This window comes from Micromys minutus (assembly GCF_963924665.1).
Source record: "Micromys minutus genome assembly, chromosome: 21".
NCBI classification, from domain to species: Eukaryota; Metazoa; Chordata; class Mammalia; order Rodentia; family Muridae; genus Micromys; species Micromys minutus.
The window spans coordinates 43599773-43619137 of record NC_137956.1 but is presented as its reverse complement, the minus strand read 5'-3'; the positions used below and the strand labels follow the sequence as shown (position 1 = coordinate 43619137).

Here is a 19365-nt window from a genome sequence, read left to right as displayed (position 1 = left end):
TTGCCAGGGGATCTGAGACCTTCTTCTGGTCTCTGCAGGTACGAGGTTTGCAAGTGGCACACAGACATACATGACAGACAAACACCTATGGACACAGAATGAAAGAGAATAAACAGAAAAACATTAGAGGCCCTGGGTTTGGTTCCCAGCACCCACATGACAGGTGACAGCTCCCAACTGCCTGTAACTTCAATTCTAGGATCTGCTGTTCCTTTCTGGCCTCTTTGAGCCTTGTATACACACATGACATATGTTCATATAAATGTGTACATATAGGTAAAATAAAATCAAATATTAAATACTCCCAATGTTTGGGGGCTGGAAAGATGGGTCAGTGGTTAGGAGCCTTGCTGTTCTTGCATAGGACCCGGGTTCGGGTCCCAGCGGCCACAGGGTGGCTCACAGCCACCCTTCTTCCTCTAAAGATTAAAAAGGATTTCAGTGTCTTGTCAACCAATCTCTTCCCACTCCTCTCTCTGACAAGCTGCAGGGGTGATGATAACACCCTGCAGAATTCGTTTCGGTTTTGTTTAGTTATCTGTGTAGCTCTGTGTGTGACAGTGACCATGGCTTGCTCTCTGCTCTGCGATGGCCGGCCTTCTGCAGGCTTCGGGTATATAGACAGTCACATCCCTTGGAGGGAGTGACATCAGTGTCCTTTTTAGGGCTCATCTTTCAGCAGCCGGCTATTCCCAGCAGCGTGACCAGGTGTGACTTCTCAGCAGTAATTGCCGCCCACTGCAAACATGAGTCCCTGTGAGTGACCAAGGCCAACCGTGCCAATCTGTGGCATGGACAAACGTGTTTGGAAGGGAATCCAGTGGGCGCCTTCTCCAGTCAGAACAGTATTAGTTCCCCAATAAGACCCTTGACTGACGCAGCCACCGCCTGTTTGGTTTCCTCGTTTGTTGTTTTGAGATCGATTGACTCATTGATTCATGATTTCTCAAGACGGGGATTCTCTGCGTAGCCCTGGGTATTCTGGAAACAGCTCTTTAGACCAGGCTGGCCTGGGACTCAGGGATCTACCTGCCTCTGCCTCCGAAGTGCTGGGAGTAAAGGCGTGCGCCACCACTGCCCAGCTTTTGAGGCTTATTTTTAATTATGTGTCTGGGTGGGTGCTTGAGAAGGCCAGAAAAGAATATTGGGTCACCTGGAGCCGGAGTTAACAGGCACCTGTGAGTTTTGAAGTTTTGTTGTTTGTTTGATGGGACAGGGTCTTACTGTGTAGACCTTGAAATTAGAGATCCACCAGCCTCTGCTTCCCAAGTCTTGGGATCAAAGGTGTATGCTACCACTTTGGGGTATGTGTGTGTGTGTCTGTCTGTCTGTCTATGTGTGCTGTTAGTGTCTCCAGTATCACAGGGAGCCTCAAGCTTGTTGGGTAGGTGACAGTAACCTTGATGTTCCAGTGCCCATTCCTTTCCCTCCTAAGTGCCAGGGTAAGAGTGGACTTCAGTGCAGCCTGTTTATGCTGTGCAGGGAATGAGAACCAGGTCTTTCTCTGCACATGAGGCAAGCACTCCGTCAACCGGGGTATGCCCTTTGTTTATTCTGTGAGATGGGTCTTACTCTGTTGCCCAGACTGGTCTCAAAAATCATGACACAGGTGAACACTTCTGCCTCATCTTCCCAGGTACTGGGACTGAAGGCATGTGTGCCGTCAGCTCTGGCTTCTCTGCCAGTTCTTCACTGGGCTACCTTTAAGTGTGAGTTGTGTCATGAGCAGAGAACACACTCGTGTGAGGGTTCACATGTCTGTGCACGTAGAGGCCAGAGCAAGGTGTTGGAAGTCTTCATCTGTCACTTTTGCCTTGAGGCAGAGTCTCGCACTGAACCTGAAACACCTTTTCAGCCCAACTAGCTAGTCAGTGATTTCCTTGGACCGACCTGTTTCAACACTGCACACTCTCCCCAGTGCTGGGGTTCCCAGCATGCTCAGCCATGTTTTTTTTAAATGTGGGTACAGTGGATTTGAGCCCAGACCCTCATGCTTGCTGAGGTGTTTTTACCCCACTGCGTCTCTCCCCAGCGGTGGCCTGCCGTTTTCTTCTGGAGATGTCCTACATGTTGATGGTAATATCCATGAGTAGTCGTCTGTTTCTGTGTCTCTGTCACCTCTGTGGTCACTGCCCCTGCTCCCTCAAGGTCTCCTTGCGTGCCCTGGAACTCCCATCATATGATAGTGTGGCTTCAAACTGTGGCAGTCCTCCTGCCTCTGTCTCTGCCGTGCTGGGGTTCCAGGGGCATCCTTTTCATTTCTAGATGCCTTTTGTATCAAGAAGGTGTTGGTCGTGATGGAGTCCACCCTTCCCACTTTGTTGTTGTTACTGTTGCCTTCATGTTTCCCACCATAGTTTAAGACTCACACAAGGGCTGATGTTGTGATGTTGTTGATCCTGTGTTTACATCATCCGTGTGGGGAGGGAATGTCCAGCCCCATTGTTTACACAAGGCTATCCTGGCCTACTGTGCCAGTTCTTGAAATGACTATTTATTTGTTTGTTTGTTTGTTTGTTTGTTTTCATTTAAATCGATGGCTCCCGGCTGTGAGAGTTTGCATCTGGGCTTTCAGTCCTGTTCCCTGTAACCATCCTTTTTAGTTACTTTATTGGGTTCTTATAGCAACCACCTTCTCCACCCCAGTCCCTTCCAACTCCCCAAAACTAGGTAGATGAGAAAGGTTGGAGAAGAAACGGCATAGATCTCCTTAGATCTCTTGAAGATGGAGAGATGGCTCAGTTGTTAAGAGCACTGGCTGCTCTTGTAGAAAACTAGAGTTCAGGTCCTAGCACCTATGTCGGGTGGACAGCTCACAAGCCTAGAATTCCAGCTCCAGGAGATCCAATGCCTTCTTCTGACCTTCTTGGGTGCTGCACTCACATGCACACACACACGCACACACACACACACACACACACACAATTAAAAATAAAATAAAAAATTTAAAGTGCACTTTTTCTATAAATGTGTAACATCATGGAACTTTTTGATAAGTTATGATGATTTGTGGTTCTAGAGTTGTGTATGTACAATACCATGTCTTTATTTTTTTAAATATTTATTTATTATATATAAGTACACTGTAGCTGTCTTCAGACACAACAGAAGAGGGCATCAGATCCCATTACAGATGGTTATGAGCCACCATGTGGTTGCTGGGACTTGGACTCGGGACCCCTGGAAGAGCAGTCAGTGTTCTTAACCACTGAGCCATCTCTCCAGCAATGTCTTTAAATGGAGGCTGCCCTGTTACTCCCTTTACATCTGCTGTTTCTCTTGCTGTGAGCTTACCAGAGACTCCAGTACTGTGCAGAAGGCTGTGCGCTGACATTTTTAAAAATCTATTTCTATTAATTTTAGTTATGTATATGTGTTAGTGGGGGTTTGGGGTGGTGAAGTGCTAGGGCCACAGAGGCCAGGGATGTTGGGTCTCCTAGAGCTGGAGGTACAGGTGCTTGTAAGATGTTCAATGTGGCTTCTGGGACCTGAACTCAAGAGGTGAAGATGGTTTTTTTTTTTCCCTTCAGGGCAGTAAGTATTAATGTTCTGATCCAGTACAAAAAACATGGGACTTAGTTTCTTCATACAATGTCCAAAGAACTGTTTTCCAACTTTTCTTCTCTTGCAGGTTTTCTCAAACAATGATGATGGCCTTATCAACAAAAAGTTACCCAAGGAGCTTCTCTTAAGGTAAGTGTATACATGTTAGAGAGCCCTAGTTTGGCTCGGGCCTCTAGTTGCAAGATGGCCTCTGTTCTGGTCTAGTCCTGGGCTAGAAAGGAACAGAACCCAGCCGACTTTCTGGTTTGTCTTATAGGAAGCTGTCCGGCTTCTTGCCGAGTTTTCTTGGTCTGCTCCAGAGTGTACGGAGTCTGAATTGTAGCAGTTGTCAGCAGGTGCCCCTTTGGCATGAATAGACAATTGTAACTTGATTGGTAACTGGGGAAAGATTATTGCTACACAGGTGTGGGCTCTTGTGGCCAGAGAGTTTTGGCACTTTCTAAGAGATGAGTTGTTCAGCAGTGACAAAAGATGTGTGCTTATGATACCCTAGGTGAACATCCAGAGTGCTGTCCCCAGGTATTGAGCAGAATGCGTTCTAATTGACACCTGAGAGCAAATGGTGTCCTTGTTCAGAAAACAGTCACTTGCTTGTCATTTCACCAAAGGAGCCTGCAGATGGCACTTGTTTGCCACTGGGCACTGCAACTTTGTTCTTGGTTTTGGGGTTTTTTGTTTTGTTTTTTAATTCTGCAGTTGTCAAATTGTTGTTAGTTGTAGAGGCTGGTCACATCCCAATTCTTTACATGACTATACGTGATCATCTTTGAGTGGCATTTTCCAGACTGTCACCAGTGTCCCTCAGAACAAGAACAGGTTCTGATCCAAGGGTGGGTGTTCCTTCTGTGTGTGGTGCTGGCCCAGGGTGAGGCGCTTCGACAGGAAGTTCACAGTATTCACGGAGTAGAAGATGCTTACATCTAGAGAGAGATGGGGAGTGTGACCCGATCCCTGGATACGCCACATCGGTTTAGACTTCACAATTTGATCTGTGTTTTGCTTGATTATTGGGGGTAATTCTTGATGAGTTACATGTGTGTGTTTGTGGGATGGAGGCCTGTACCTGTGCTATAGTGCACTTGTGGAGGTCCGAGGACTCTGAGCTACCACAGATCAACAAAGGCTGCAGAAAAAGAGCCATCCAATCCAACGAGGCTGAGACCAGGGTGGACTGTTGTCACTATACAACGGCAGGGGACATGACCTGGGAAGCGACTCCAGCCTGAGCTGGACCACTTGTGTAACCCAGGCCTCGGTCTGCAGTGTGAGTATAGCATTAGTGCACTGGGAGCCATAGCCAGCCGCAGGCAGCCAGAGCATTAGTCAGCCTTCGCCAGGCTGTGGTTAGACTCCACCCTGCCCGTGAATGCTGCTGCTGTTTATGACTCCAAGCCACTAACCCCCCGCCCCATGTGTTAGGGTTAGCTTTTATACTCAACCATCGAGTGGTTTCTATTTGCTGATACAGAGGTCTAAATAAGGGCTGTTGTCTTTCTCTTTGGTCATTTCTAAACCCACGTTAGAAGTTAGTTCTCCTGGTTGTCTTTCTGTGGAACGGCCAGCCCGTGGCACCCACAGCCAACCTAGCTGTAGCTGAGGGTCACAGAGATTCTAGAATTGTTTGGTCACTGCAGTGCCGTTGGTTGACAGATGAGAAAATGCTTGAAGAATGAGCCTGTGGAAGAGGGTGGGGAAACAGGGAGTTCAGTGGTCAAGGGAGCGGGGGGGGGGGGGCTGAGACCCCTGCCCTCCACAGAGACCTGAAGACAGACTCAGGCTGCAGCTGGGAGGAGCCCGTAAGAACTACCAGTGGCTACCCAGAGGCGTTCCTCACCTTCTGGTCTCCAGTATCTTTTTGTTTTGTTTTTAAAGGTTTATTTTTAAGTGATGTGCATTTGTATCTGTGGGTATGTGCGTGTGAGTGTAGCACCTTCGGTGTCCAGAAGAGGGCGTGAGATCCCCTGGAGCTGGAGTTGTGGCTGTGATGTGCGGGACGCTGAGAACTGAGTGCAGTGCCTCAGCAAGAACAGGGCATCCTCTAGATTGCTGACCAGCTCTCCAGCCCCCTCCAGAATCCTTTGAAGGAAAAGTAACCCAGGAAGAACTGAGCTTTGGAAAAATATGATAACCTGGATTCTGAACATTTCTTATGCAAAATTTAGTACCCTCAACTCTGGCAACAAGCCGGCCCTCCCCTCACTGCATGTCCTTGTCCACATCTCCTTAACGTTGCTGACTCTAGTAAAAGTATCTAAGTTAGGCAGGCATGGTGCATACCCCTTTATCCTCTGTGAGTTCTAGGCCAGGCTGGGCTATACAGTGAAACTCTGTTTAAAAATATTCTTTTAATGACCCAAAGGTGGGACTATGGAGGTGTTGAGGTGGCTCTGTGGGTGAAGGGCTTGCTCTTCAGGCATGACAGCCTGAATTTGGATATCTAGGCACAGTGGCATGTACCTTAACCCCCAATGACCAGGGCACAGTGAGATGGGGGGTCCTAGGGGTTACTTGGCTGGCCAGCCTAGCAGAATGGTGAGTCTAAGTTCGGTGAGAGACCTTGTCTCCAAAAGATAAGGCAGAGAGGAGATTAACAAGAGATGTGTTGGTGTTGAGCTGGAGAGATGGCTCAGCGGTTAAGAGCACTGACTGCTCTTCCAGAGGTCCTGAGTTCAGTTCCCAGCACCCACATGGTGGCTCATCTGTAATGGGGTCAGAAATCTGCCTCCCATGTGCTCCACCACCATCCACCACTCAACTGGTGGTTCTTATTGATACTTTTAAAAATACTTAATGTTTTTAATTTATGTATTCTTTCCATGTATTTTGTGATCAAGTCTTGACTTTTTCAACACACCTTTCACTCACGAATTAAAGATTTTCTTAGTGCTGGGGGGACAGCTCATTGGTTAAGAGCACAAACTGCTCTCGCAGAGGATGGAGTCTGGTTCTCAGCACTAGAATCTGGTGGCTCTTCACCACTAGTAACTCCAGCTCCAGGGGATACAGCGCCCTCTTCTGGGCCCCATCTGCAAGTGCACTCATATTCCCATACAAAAGACACGTTTGCATGTATGTATATTACAAATAAAAATTGTCTTTTTTAAAAAGTTGTTTTCTCTACTTCTCAGTCCCATCATTAGCTCACACCTTCCCTGTCCCTGGTGAGTCAGGTGGATATTGCTCAGCATAGTGGGATTGCCCATTGTAGTTGAAGACGTAGTACCTGGATTTTCCACATTGTCAGTCTCAGTTTTTGAAGCCAGATTTTAGTGGGTTGAGATTTAAGCCTTGTCTGTTAGTGTGACCCCTGAAGATGTGACAGTCCCCTTGGTTCTTTCTTTTTCTTCCTGTTCACTCAGTTTCTCTGTCACCATTTTGATTTCTGGTGCTTCGTCTCCAGGATATTCCCGAGGAAGGCTTGCGAGAAACATTGTCCCAAATCCCTGTATGTCTTTTGGCACTATTACGCAGATGAAACATCACGGAGCAAAAACAACCTGAAGAGGAAAGGGCTTTTTCTCATGTTATTGTTTGTAGACCCTTATCCACTAAAGTCGATACAGGAACTTGGGCAGGGCAGGAACTGGGACTAGGAACTGAGGCTGAGGCCGAGGGCGGGGCGTAGGGGGTGTTGCTTGCTGGTTTTCTCACTCTGACCTGCCCAGCCTGCTCTCTTATAGAACTCAGGGCCACCCTCCCAGGGCCGGCCCCACACCTGGGCCCTTCCACCTCAATTACTACTTAAGAGAATGCCACACTGGCTGCACAAGCCACTCTTCTAGAGGCAATTTCTCAACTAAAAGAGATTTTCCCTTCCCAGGTGATTGTTGCTTGTGTCACCTTGACAGAACACGAGCCAGTATAGTCACTTTGCTGTTTACGTTGGAGAGCAAATCCCGTAGATATTAAACTGGCTCGTATTTCCTCTTCCTGATTAATTCAGATACATTACTGCATTTTCTGGCTATCTCATCAAGGATGAAAACAGTCTTCCTCTTGGAGTTTAGACCAACAGCGACCCCGAATTTAAACTCTCTACTTCTCTCTGTGTGTCTTTCAGCTGCCTGTGGTTTGACTACTGGCCTGTCTGTAGGCTGGTGCGCGTGTGTACGTGCATGTGTGCGTGTGTGCGGTCTGCTGCCTCTGCCTGTCCCTAATAGAGGTTTTTCTTCTGTATTTATTGAACAGTCCAGAAAACATGATGTAGGAAAGGCAAGAGGAGAGGTGCCTTTCTACAGAAACCTTTAGCAGTCTTGGGGGTGGGGAGCTCTTCTCCTCACTTAAGTTGACGCGGAATGCACATGAACTTGTAAACAGATACCAGCCTCCAACAGGGGCAGGGTGTTTGCTCAGATTGTTTTTAGCAGATGATCGCCATCCATGCACACATGCATCTTTCTGGGTGGGTGGCAGGGAAGAGTGCAGAGTTTAAGACCAAAGCAACAGAACGCTGGTTGCTCTTACAGAGGACCCAGGTGCAGTTCCCAGCACCCATAGCGTGGCTCCCAACCGTAACTCTGCTTTCAGGGAACTGATGCATCTCTGAGCTCTCAGAATACATAACGTTAAAAAAAAAAAAAAATACATAGCTTCAAGTCGGTTTTAATTTTCCACGAGGACCTGAGCTCAGCAGTCAATAGCAGTTGCTGACTTGGGTTTCCAGCGCCCACGCGGGCAGCTCAACACACCTGCAGCTTCAGCTCTACGTTTGAAGTCACTAATTCACACGCACGCTCTGGCCTCATACAAACACTCACAAAATACACGTCTTTACTTTGAGAGTGTTTCTCAAGTCCCCGTTTCTGCGTTTTCTGATGTTTCCATGTTCCGCCCCCCCCCCCACAAAGATGTCTGACAACCTGTCAGTCAGATATTCTGTTCCCATCTTCATTGTCTGCCTTTTCTTCCAAATCCTTTCTATGTTTCTCTTTTGGTCTTTTTTATGTTAATTTTTCTTATTTTAGTCAGACATGGTAGCATAGGTCTTTAATCCCAGCATTTGTGAATTAGAGGCAGATAGATCTCCATGAATCCAAGGGTCAGCCTGGTCTACATAGTAAGACCCTGTTTCAAAAAAAAATTTTTTTTCTTCATCTGTTGTCTCAAGATAATGTTCTTAATGTTTCTTGAATATTTTGAAACATTGTATTATTGTTGTGTGAGATGTATGTGTGCTACAGTGTCCCTGTGGAAGTCAGAAGACAAAGCCCTCCTGGGGAAGGGACTCTGTTGTCAGGCTTGTACCTATGGGCCCCCTGCCAGTCCCTGTTTTTGTTTTTTGACACATTCTTTCATGTAGCCCAGGCTGGCCTCAGTCTCACTGGGTAGCCCAAGATGGCCTTAACCCTCGATCCTCCTGCCCTCCTTCCTAGACTGGAATTATAGGCCCCACTGTGCTCAGTTAATTCTTAAGTCAGACTTTTGTTTTCCAGCACTGTGCTGGCGTCAGCTCCTAGGAGAGGAGCTGGTTCGTGTGTCCGTCTCTGTAAAGTTACCACTCTGCAGTCTTAAACGTGGTGTCAGTCTGGTCTTACTGTTCAGCAGAAATAATGCTTATAATCAAGTGAAATGGGGCCGGAGAGGAGGCTTCAATAGTCCTTGCAAAGGACCCTGCCTGTTCCCAGCACACACGGTGCCTCACAACCATTCACAGCACAAGTTCCAGAGGCTCCAGTGTTTTCCAGAGATTGGCCAATACAATATGCATGTCTTTGCCTGCATGTGTGTTGAATGAATATTTAATAAATCCCATCAGTGGGTTTGCTACCCACCTCAATGCTTAATGCTCCTGCATTAAAGACACACAGCCTTTCTATTTTGATATGTCTTAATCAGTGCAATAGCTGGGCTACTTTCTGAACTCCATTAATCCTGCTGATAATCCCAAGTTATCACTTAGTAAGTTTTATATTCTATCTTGGTGGCTCTGGACCCAGAGGGCTGCCCAACTGGGTGTTACTCTAGGCCATGCTCTCCTGGACCCTTCACAAGGCTGCCATGCCTCTCTGCCCTGCCCTCTTCTCAGGCAGAGTGTTTTCCTCTCCTGCACGGAGGATCCTCTTTCCTCCTCCTTTCCTCCTGGTCAGTCCAGGAATTTTCTCAAGTACCACCTCTGTCTACCCTGCCCATCCATTGGTTGGTAGCATCGTTATTTACCAATCAGAGCCAACTTGGGGCAGGGACCCTCAGTGTCTTATGTGTAGACACTGTGTAAGCAATTTGGGAGACCAAAATTAACCTTAGAATATACGCAGCATTAGGCCAAACCTACTGCACATGTAAGTAAGTATGCATGTGGTCCTCTAGAAGAGCAGCCAGTGCTTTAACCACTGAGCCATCTCTCCGGCTCTGGTTTCTTTCACGTGAATGTGTATTGGTTAGGGGTGTGCCCTGGTGTGCATGTGGTAGTCAGAGGATGTCACAGGTAGGGTGCTATTGCTGCAGTGAAACACTGTGACCGAAAGCAAGTTGAGAAGGAAAGGGTTATTTCACTCACAGTACATCATCAAGAGCAGTGAGGACAGGAACTCAAGGGAGGCAGGAACCAGAGGGAGGAGCCTGAGGCAGGAGCCCCTGCGGATGCCGTGGAGGGGTGGTGTTGCTTACTGGCTTGCTCCCCATGACTTGCTCAGCCAGCTTTATTATAAAACCCAGGACCACAAGCCCAGTTATGGCACCACCCACAATGGGCTGGTAGCTGGGCCCTCCCCCATCAGTCACCAGTGAAGAAAATGACCTACAGCCCAATCTTATGGAGGCATTTTCTTAAGTAAGCTCCCTCCTCTCAAATGACTCTAGTTTGTATCAGATGGGCGTAAAACCATCTAGCACAGAGGACAACTGGTGGAAATTGATTCAGCCCACTCTGCAGGTTCTGTGGCTGGAACCGAGGCCTAAACAGGTCTGCAACGTGAGCCAGACTCCCAGAGACGATCCTCAGTAACTAAGGTCAGGTCTGTGGGCAGCAGCGAGAGAAAGAATATCGAGGAATCCTGCGACCAAGGGAAGAAGAACCTAGAGCTGCTCTTCTGAGCTACGTTATTCCACAGTGAGGCTCTAATAATGGTAATGACGTTTTTTCATAATGGTATAACCAGTTGGCAATTCTTCAAAAGGAAACACAGAATAACCACATAGTGGTCATTTCTTCTCTCGGGTACACCGCAGCCCTGTATATCCCAGCAGCCCAAGCAGCTGAGCAGGGTGGGTTCTGGTTCCCCTGTATGCATGGAGATAACAACACCCAGTGATAAAACAGCTAACAATACATAGTAATAAAAGTCATGTGGCCTGAAGCCAGGCAAGGTGGTACCTGTATTCCGAGCTGCAGTACAGGGCAGAGGCAGGTGGATCTCTACACCTTCTCCCAAAGGAAAAACAAAACAGCACAACACACACACATTTAAAGCTTTGTCCATTTAATATTTTCAAACCACAGTTTGCCACCCTAAGATTAAAGCTGCAGATAAGCCAAAGTACATGCTCCAAACAACCGAAAACACCAACAAACACACGCACGCAAATGTTCATAGCAGAATTGTTCACAAGAGCCAAAATGAGCATCTCCAGATGCCCATCAACAGATGGCTGGACAAATGAATCGTGATCCAAATACACACAGAGAAGTGCTGTGTGTGCCAGTGTGGATGAGGTGGGTGAGTGTACCCTAGAAAATCGAGCCACATCCCAAGGTCTGATACGCACGTTTACCTGAAGGGTCAGAGAGGCACCTTTCAACTGTAAGCTCATCCACGAGGTGGTGATTGCCAGGGGCTCAGTGACTAGGCTGGCTACACTATGTGGCATTTCACTTGGGTGGCGGGACTGTTTTAGAACCAACAGTGTAACACCAGTATCTGCTCAACTGTGCATCTCAAGTGGTTGATTTTACATCACAGGATTTCACCCCATCCACGTAAAGCATCTCTTGTGAAGGTCAGAGCTAGTGATAAAGAACATATTAAAGGGGGCTGGAGAGATGGCTCAGTGGTTAAGAGTACTGCCTGTTCTTCCAGAGGTCCTTGTAAGACCCAGATTGAATCTTATCTATTTGAGGCTCCCATGAATGAGACAGGAGATCGGGGATCGATGCAAAAGCAAGAGGTTTATTCATCCAGTGCACTGGGGTGGCCTACATCCAGAGGAGAGGTGACCCCGAAAGGCTGTTACAGTTTTTATACTTTTTAGGGGTACAGGTTACATCAGCAAGGTTATAATTTAAATTCATTGGCTAAGCATATTGACCTTTAAACCTATGGGTTAGTGAGCATATAGGTCAGGACCCTAACTGGGACGTTCTAGAGGGTCAGATGGCTATCAGCGCATTTTACAATTTTCCTGAGAACTGTTTACTCAAGGAAGTCCCTTAGGCCAAGGCAGGGTGGGCCGCTGACCTCCATCTTCCTTTCCTTTGTGCTTGGTTTATAAAATGGTGGAAACTCTGGTTCCGTGTTCCCTCCACATTGAGATGATTTCCCCCATCAGGGTTGATTTACTCACACAGTGCTATTTCCTTTGCTAATACTAAATGGTTGATAAATGGTTAAAAGTTTAAAAAAAAAAAAAAAAAGCTAAGTTCTTTATAGGACCTGGAATGATCTAAGCAAATTGGAAAAACTGACTCATGGAGGAGAGAAGACAAGTCCCTAGGTGCCCTGGTTTCTGAGACCAGCAGCTAAGCTCTGCACAGCAGTGTAAAAATTGGGAAATAATTCACAGGAAAAGCTGTATATGCAGAGAGAAGAAGAAATGCCTTATGAGATAATAGGACCTCTGGTGGTGAAAATCAGTAAAACTGGCAGGGGTGGAGAGACTCGGTGAGGAAATGTGCAGCCTGCTGAGACAGAGGACTGGAGTTCAGTTCCCGGCACCAGTCAGGTTGGTTCCCAACTGCCTGTAACCTAGCTTTAGGCTGACAGCTCTGGCCTCCGAGGGCCTGCATTCACTTCCACAGGGCTGCACACATACACATAATTATAAAATAATAAGTAGCCAGCAGTGGCTTAACCTTAGCTCTTAGGAGGCAGAGGCAGGCAGATCTCTGAGTTGGAGGCCAGCCTTGTCTACAAAGTGAGTTTCAGGACAACCAATGCTACACAGAGAAACCCTGTCTCGAAAAAAAACATAACAATGCCAACAGTAGTAGCAACAACAACAGGTAAGTAAACATATATGCAGTAAGAAGGAACAGTCATACAAGTGTTTGATGAAATAACAGCCCCAGAGCTTTCAAACCTCCTTACAGACAACTCACAGGTCAAAAAACAGTGAATTCCATGTGAACACACACAGTGACCAACATGCTAAACCTCAAAAACCCAAACAGAGCTGGACCATGGGCTGCAGTGTGGAAGAACAGCAGCAAGAACATGCCCTCGGGTCTTGGGAGCAACAACTCGAAAGATGTTAAAGTGCTGAAGGAAAATTCTCCTGTTCTAAAACTATATGGTCTGCATGTTACCTTTAGAACTGAGAGCCTGGAGCTAGCTGTGGCGGTGCACACCTTTAATTTGAGCACTCAGGAGGCAGAGGCAAGTCAATCTCTTTGAGTTTGAACCTAGTGAATTCTCAGACAGTCAGGGCTATGTAGGAAGACCCTGTCTCAAAATACAAACACAAAAGGCCTGGGCTGGTGAGATGGCTTGCTTAGGTGGGCCTGGTATTTCAGGGACCCATGTTATGGTAGAAAGAGAACCAGCTCCGTAAGGTTGTACATGACCTCTGCATGTATTGTATCTGTTCACACCCATACACCTGGACACCATGTACACACACACACACACACACACACACTCCATATAGACACAAATACTAAATTTTAATTAAAAATAAGCTGTTTCAAGTAAATCCAACCTGAGAAAGACTCATCACAAACACCCCTACATCAGTACTAAAGGGATTTCTCTTCACAAAGACATTAAGTCTCCAGGAGGGAACAGCAGTGTAAGAGGTCAGCACAGTAAATAGAAAGCGCTTCACCTCACTAGATGCCTTAAGTAGTTTTAACGGTTTTGTGTGAGTGGATTTTTTTTCTCTTCTGCTATTCTAAAATGTTCGTCAAGTTTCCTGCAAATTCACTATAATATCAGTAAACTTCAGAACATTTTCAAGTTGACACAACTCTAGAACATTGAAGAATGCTGGTGCACAGCCCCACCTCCTGTTGATTCTGTTCAGGACTCAGTCCTGCAATCGCACAGAGCCTGAGTCACACAGCCGACTTCCCAACTTCCAGTCCCAAGTAGTGAGGGTAAGTGTGAAGTGCTGCAGCATTCTAGGGCGCTGTCATCCATTGCTGAGCCCACAGGAACGTATCCCCATGTGGCTGTCACTTGGAAGAATTTGGGGACATTTACTGGAGTAGGTTTGCCTTCCTCACACATCTATCTGTTCCTTTTTACCCACACGGCATTGCGCCTGCTCTCCCACATCCAGTCCCCTGTAGTGTCTGTCCCCTGCATTGTGGTGCACACACAGTGTGCCCACTCTGGTGTCAGAGGGACCCCCTGAAGCCCTGCCATACTCATGGCCACCTTCCTCTAAAACCATTACAGATGTCACCAGAACTGGATGGGTTCCTCTGCCCCCTTCCCAGCCTTCCTCTTGTCCTCTGGCTCCTTTTGCCTGGGGGAAAAACACGCAGAGAGGAAACTCTTTGCCAGGTGAACAGATACATCTAACCAAATGTGTTTTCTCATCACACCTTCGGAGCCGCATATCTGAACTTGTTGGGGAATCTACACCAGGAGGCGGTGCCGCGCCTTAGGCACCTTGGCAGGGTGGGAGCTTGTCACCTATCCTCGGCACCGGGGAACCGGAGTGCTGGTTTTCAAGAAAGAGGGTTGAAGAAGGGTCCACTTTTCCACGCTCAGTTCTCAGAGCAGGAGAAGTAGACGTCGGTGACTTCTGTTTTCAGAGAATTTGTGTGGTGTGACTAAAACAGAATTAGGCACACGCAGATTTCTACAGCAGCGACAAGAACCCGGCCGGGCTCTGGGGACATCTGTGTCATGCGGTGCCTTAGAGTTGTTTTCAAGTTCTAATTTAAAATACTGACACCATCTCATCTCTGTGCCTCTTCTCTCTTTCTCTAGAATATTCTCCTTCTTGGATATCGTAACTCTATGCCGATGTGCACAGATTTCCAAGGTAGAGTTTTGCCTGATGGTTTCTCGGTGTCAATGAGAGGGATGGGTTTGGTTCAAACAAAACATTACAGTTTAACCTTGTCTGCTAAAATGACAGTGTTATAATTGCACACTTTATTTTTACTTAATGTACACCAAGAATACAAGTTTGGAGATAAGAGATGTGACGTAGCAGCTCGTGCCCCTCACGCAACCTTCTCTTTACATCTCTCTCCCAGGCCTGGAACATCTTAGCCCTGGATGGCAGTAACTGGCAACGAGTGGACCTTTTTAACTTCCAAACAGATGTAGAGGTAAGTTAATTCAGTTATCTAGTCAGCTACTAGTTAGTTAGTTTACTTGATGTGTGTGTGAGTGTGCGCGCAAGTGTGTGTGCACCTGTGTGTGTGTGCATGTGCGTGTGTGCATGTGCATGCACTTGCCACGGGGTACAGTGGAGGTTAGAGGACAAATTGGAGGAGTTGGTTGCCTCCTCCGACCAAGCAGGACCCAGGGATCAGACTCGGGTTTCAGGCTTGGGAGCAGGCACCTTTACCCACTGAGGCATCTGGTCCCATTGGTGGTGGTGACTTTGAGACAGGGTCTCCCCGTGTTGCAGGTACCCACGGCAGGTGGGAAGAGGGGCTGCAGAGATGACTCAGGGCGAGGGCGCTGCTCTTGCACGGGGCCCGGGTTTGGCTCCCTATATCGCATGGTTGGTCACAACCACCCGTAACTTCTGCTCTAGGCCGTCTGATGCCCTCTCCGGCCTCTGAGGGTTCCTGTATTCACACTGTACACATAAACTCACACAGGCAAACACACATACATGTAATGAGATAAACCAATTTTAAAAATCAGCCTGAAGGAACTGAGGGACAAAGAACTTGAGTCTAAGCATTTACATAGGGGACTGGGCTACATGCCTGTGGGTTCCCAGCAACAGCAGAATTAAGTGTTGCAGTGACAGAGCTCAGGGAATCTCTCCAGTGCCACGATTTCTGAGCCCACATGCATGCATGCTTCCCTGAGGTGAGGCACTTACATGTCTCCCGAGAATGGCTACATGAGACCAGGAGATGGCTCAGTGGGCGAAGGCACTTGCTACCAAGCTTGACTGTGTGAATTCAGACCTGGGGTCCCACATGGTAGAAAGAGAGAACAGATTCTTATACATTACTCTCTGACCTCCACACGTGTACTGTGGTATTTCTACACGTATACACATAAATAAATTGTACATTTCCCCTTCGGTTCTCATAGTTACTAAAAATGCTGCTCGCCCACAGCTGAGGAGCTGTTGACAATTGTTAGTTGTTGGAGAACAAGGAGTCCCTTTAAGAACACTGCCCCTGGCAGCAGTGGATGGCGCAGGTCCCGAGCGTATGGGCAGCACACACTGGACTTACATGGAGAATAAACGAGACAGAAACAACCAACAGGGCAGTGGGGTAAAGAAGAGGCAGGTCTGGGGACGGATAAATGTAATGAAAATTGATTGTAACGTCACAGGCCAAAACTGAGAAGTAACCGCACAATATGTGAGAGTCCTAACTCTGGGGTTCTGATGCTCATTAAAGCCCTTTCTCCCCGGAGCCCCTCAACCTAATAATGTTTGCCTGTGGTTCGCATGCCTAGCGGGGAACAAGGTTATTGAATAAATATCAAACTGGCAAAGGTCTCGGTAGAAGCAGTGATCTGTGATTATCACCATGACTTTTTTTAAAAATTCTGGAATAAGAACTTTTGTTCCAGTGAAGGAAGAATAAAGAAATCCTCAAAATGGATAGATGCCGCCTCTGCAGGGGTCCAGCTGTTAGGTGCTTATATAAGCTCACATACTGAGATTTTCAAGTCACGACCGTTTTTCCCCTGTGCTAACAAAGACTTATTTTGCAGTTGTCTTGGATTTTGCTTAAAAATTATAATCTCAAGGCAGAGAGGTGGCTCAGGGTTAGAAGTGCTTTGTGCTTTTCTAGGGCACCCAAGTTCAGTTCCCAGAACACATGCAGGACAGCTTACAAGCACCTGTAAGCTTGGGTTTCGGGGGACCCAGCACTCCTTCTGGCCTTTGAGGGTACTCACACACAGACACATGAACTAAAATATATATCTTTAAAATTAGCCCAGTAATTCCCAAGAAACCATGATGGATATGCCGGGGTCAAGGTTCAGACTTGCAGCCCCACTGAAATGTTAGCCAGATAGCAGTGTGTGCCAGCCCCTGCTAGATGCTGTGTCTCTGTCCTGGAAAACTCGGTGTGTATAGGTCTCTGCCAAGACAGCTGTGAATAACCGTATACCTCACATACATGTAAGGCTCGCACATTAAAAGATTGACTTCCCTTTGAGCAGCAGCAGCAGTGTCTTCTCCCAGTGGCTTCCACAGCTGTGGTCCAGTCCGAAGGCAGCAGGTCCGGGGAGGGTGTGTCCAAACCCTTAGAAAGGTGACAAGGCTCTCAGAGAGTCCTCACTTCCTGGCCTGGCAGAACACAGTCCTCAGTGCCCGTGGCAAGGGTGGAAAAACGCACGGACAGACAGTTCAGGAAGCACGTGCTTACGGCTCACTGTACACTTGAGAAGTAAGCATTGTGCAAAGGTGACATTTTTTACCTTTCTCCATTTAAGGGCCGAGTGGTGGAAAACATTTCCAAGAGGTGCGGTGGCTTCCTTAGAAAGCTCAGCCTGCGTGGCTGCATCGGCGTCGGGGACTCCTCCTTGAAGTAAGTGACAGTCACAGTGACCTCTTGGTCACAGCAGCTGATGGCCGACATCAGAAAAAGCAAAGAAACTCGTCTAGACTTTCCTTCTGTCCTTACTGTGGTAATTTGCATAATGAGAGATGTGCCTTTGGAAGAACAGGCCACTGTCTTGAGGGGTACAGCTTGGGGACAAATGGCTTCACCTGCCTAGTGTGAGCTCTCTCTCCTGGATGCCAGTGGGGAGGTTACACAGCACATGTGGAGTGCTGGGGTGTGCATCAGATCAGCGCTGAGACTTGTATCTGCTCAGTCTCCTCTGCCCTTCCCCCATCCCCACCTTCTTTCTAGTTTCATGGGAGACTTTACTGATACACAAAGCAATTCTTTCAAAAATGCCTTTATGGTAAGATAGATTTTTGCTCTTTCGTGATGGGACAGGATTATTACATTACGCTACCTTTATCACGGCAGTAAATGGACCTGTGTAGCTAAACGCATACCCCTTTCCTCCTAGGTCGAGTGGTTTGTTGGGATAGCAAAGGGTTCATTCAACTTACAGGTTACACTCTAACATCGAGAGAAGCCAAGGCAGTAGCTTGCGGCAGAGGCCATGCAGGAACTCTGCTTACTGGCTCCCTCACCTTCTTTTCTTATACAGCCCAGGCCCACCTGCTTAGGGATTGTGTCACCCATAGTGGGCTGGGCCCTCCTACATCGATTAGCAGCTAAGATAGCGCCCCAGAGCCGGCCCCAGGGCAGTTCGGTTGAAGCTGAGGTTGGAGCCTCTACTTGGTTGTAGTCACCTCTTCCCAGAAGACTCTAGGTTTATGTGTAGTTGACAGACAAAGCTAACCATGACACTGGGCTTGGTGGAAAGCATTTCTACCTGCTGAGCCATCGCTCCAGCCCATAGAGATTTTTTTTAAGGCAGAGTCTTTCTGTAATATAGCTCTGGCGATCCTGGAGCTTGCTGTGGATAGCCTTGAACTCACAGGTCCACACCACACCCAGCCACGAGGATGTTTTAAGCAGGAATTCAGTAGAAGGCAGAGGAAAGGAGGGTGACGTGGGCCATGCCAGCCACATGGTGCGACGGCGGTCAACACCCAGGACCGAGCAGAGTAGGAAATGCCGTAATGAGACTGTCCCTGTGTACGGTGTAGATATACTGATAAGTTAAAGGCCAGCTTTCTGCTTGCAAAGCTTTGTACATCCGCGACATAGACTGAGTGTAGCTTGAAGCAGGGTACGCGCTAATAGGCCTGATGTAAGGCTGACACTGCAAGACATAGAGCTAACAGTTGTCTCACTGAAGACACCAAAACAGACGTGAAGATGTCGATGGCTAGTGGGACTCTCAAAGGCCGCTTGTTTGTCTTGGGATCTCACGAGTAGCCCTGGCTGGCCTAGAACTTGTTCTATGGGTCAGGCTGGCCTGGAGGTCACAGAGATCTGCCGGTCTGCCTCCTGAGGGCTGAGGTTAGAGGAGCACAGCACCACTGCCTGTTGAGAAATAACCTTTTTCTCACCCTGGAATGGCAACCCCGATTTACTAGGAAAACACTGCTGAGAGACCAAGAACTGGTTTGTTCTGAACTTGAGGCCAGAAGGCTGCATGGATGACAGATATCCGCACGTCAGAGGGAGACTGTGCCTGTGTGCGCCGTTCCTGCCATCCAGTGCAGTTGCCCTGGGGTTCGTTCACCTTGCTGGAAATACCAAGTTTGTTCCTTTGTCCGGTGAGCGGCAATCCATCCTATGACGTACAGATGCTGGACTCACATCCTGTAAGCCTGTCCTAAGAGGCTGGGGAGATGGCTCGGGGTAAAGAGTTCCCAGCACCACTGTGAGGGACCTCAGAACCTCCTGTAGCTGCAGCTCCAGGGGGTCCCTTTCTGGCCTCCGTGGGCACTGCACTCACGTGCACATGTATCTACTGGTAAAGCAAAGGTAATTCTCACGACTGTATTGAA

General features: G+C 47.7%; 1 protein-coding gene across 1 annotated transcript in view; it reads left to right on the top strand.

Annotated features, from left to right (window-relative positions):
* Window positions 1–19365, top strand: part of FBXL2 (F-box and leucine rich repeat protein 2) — a gene marked incomplete at both ends in the record, with an annotated part of 62641 nt that overhangs the window by 28386 nt on the left and 14890 nt on the right. Inside the window, 4 exon segments of the mRNA XM_080934692.1 lie at window positions 3632–3693; window positions 14658–14712; window positions 14930–15004; window positions 17319–17413. Coding sequence (XP_080790818.1) covers window positions 3632–3693; window positions 14658–14712; window positions 14930–15004; window positions 17319–17413 — 287 coding nt within the window.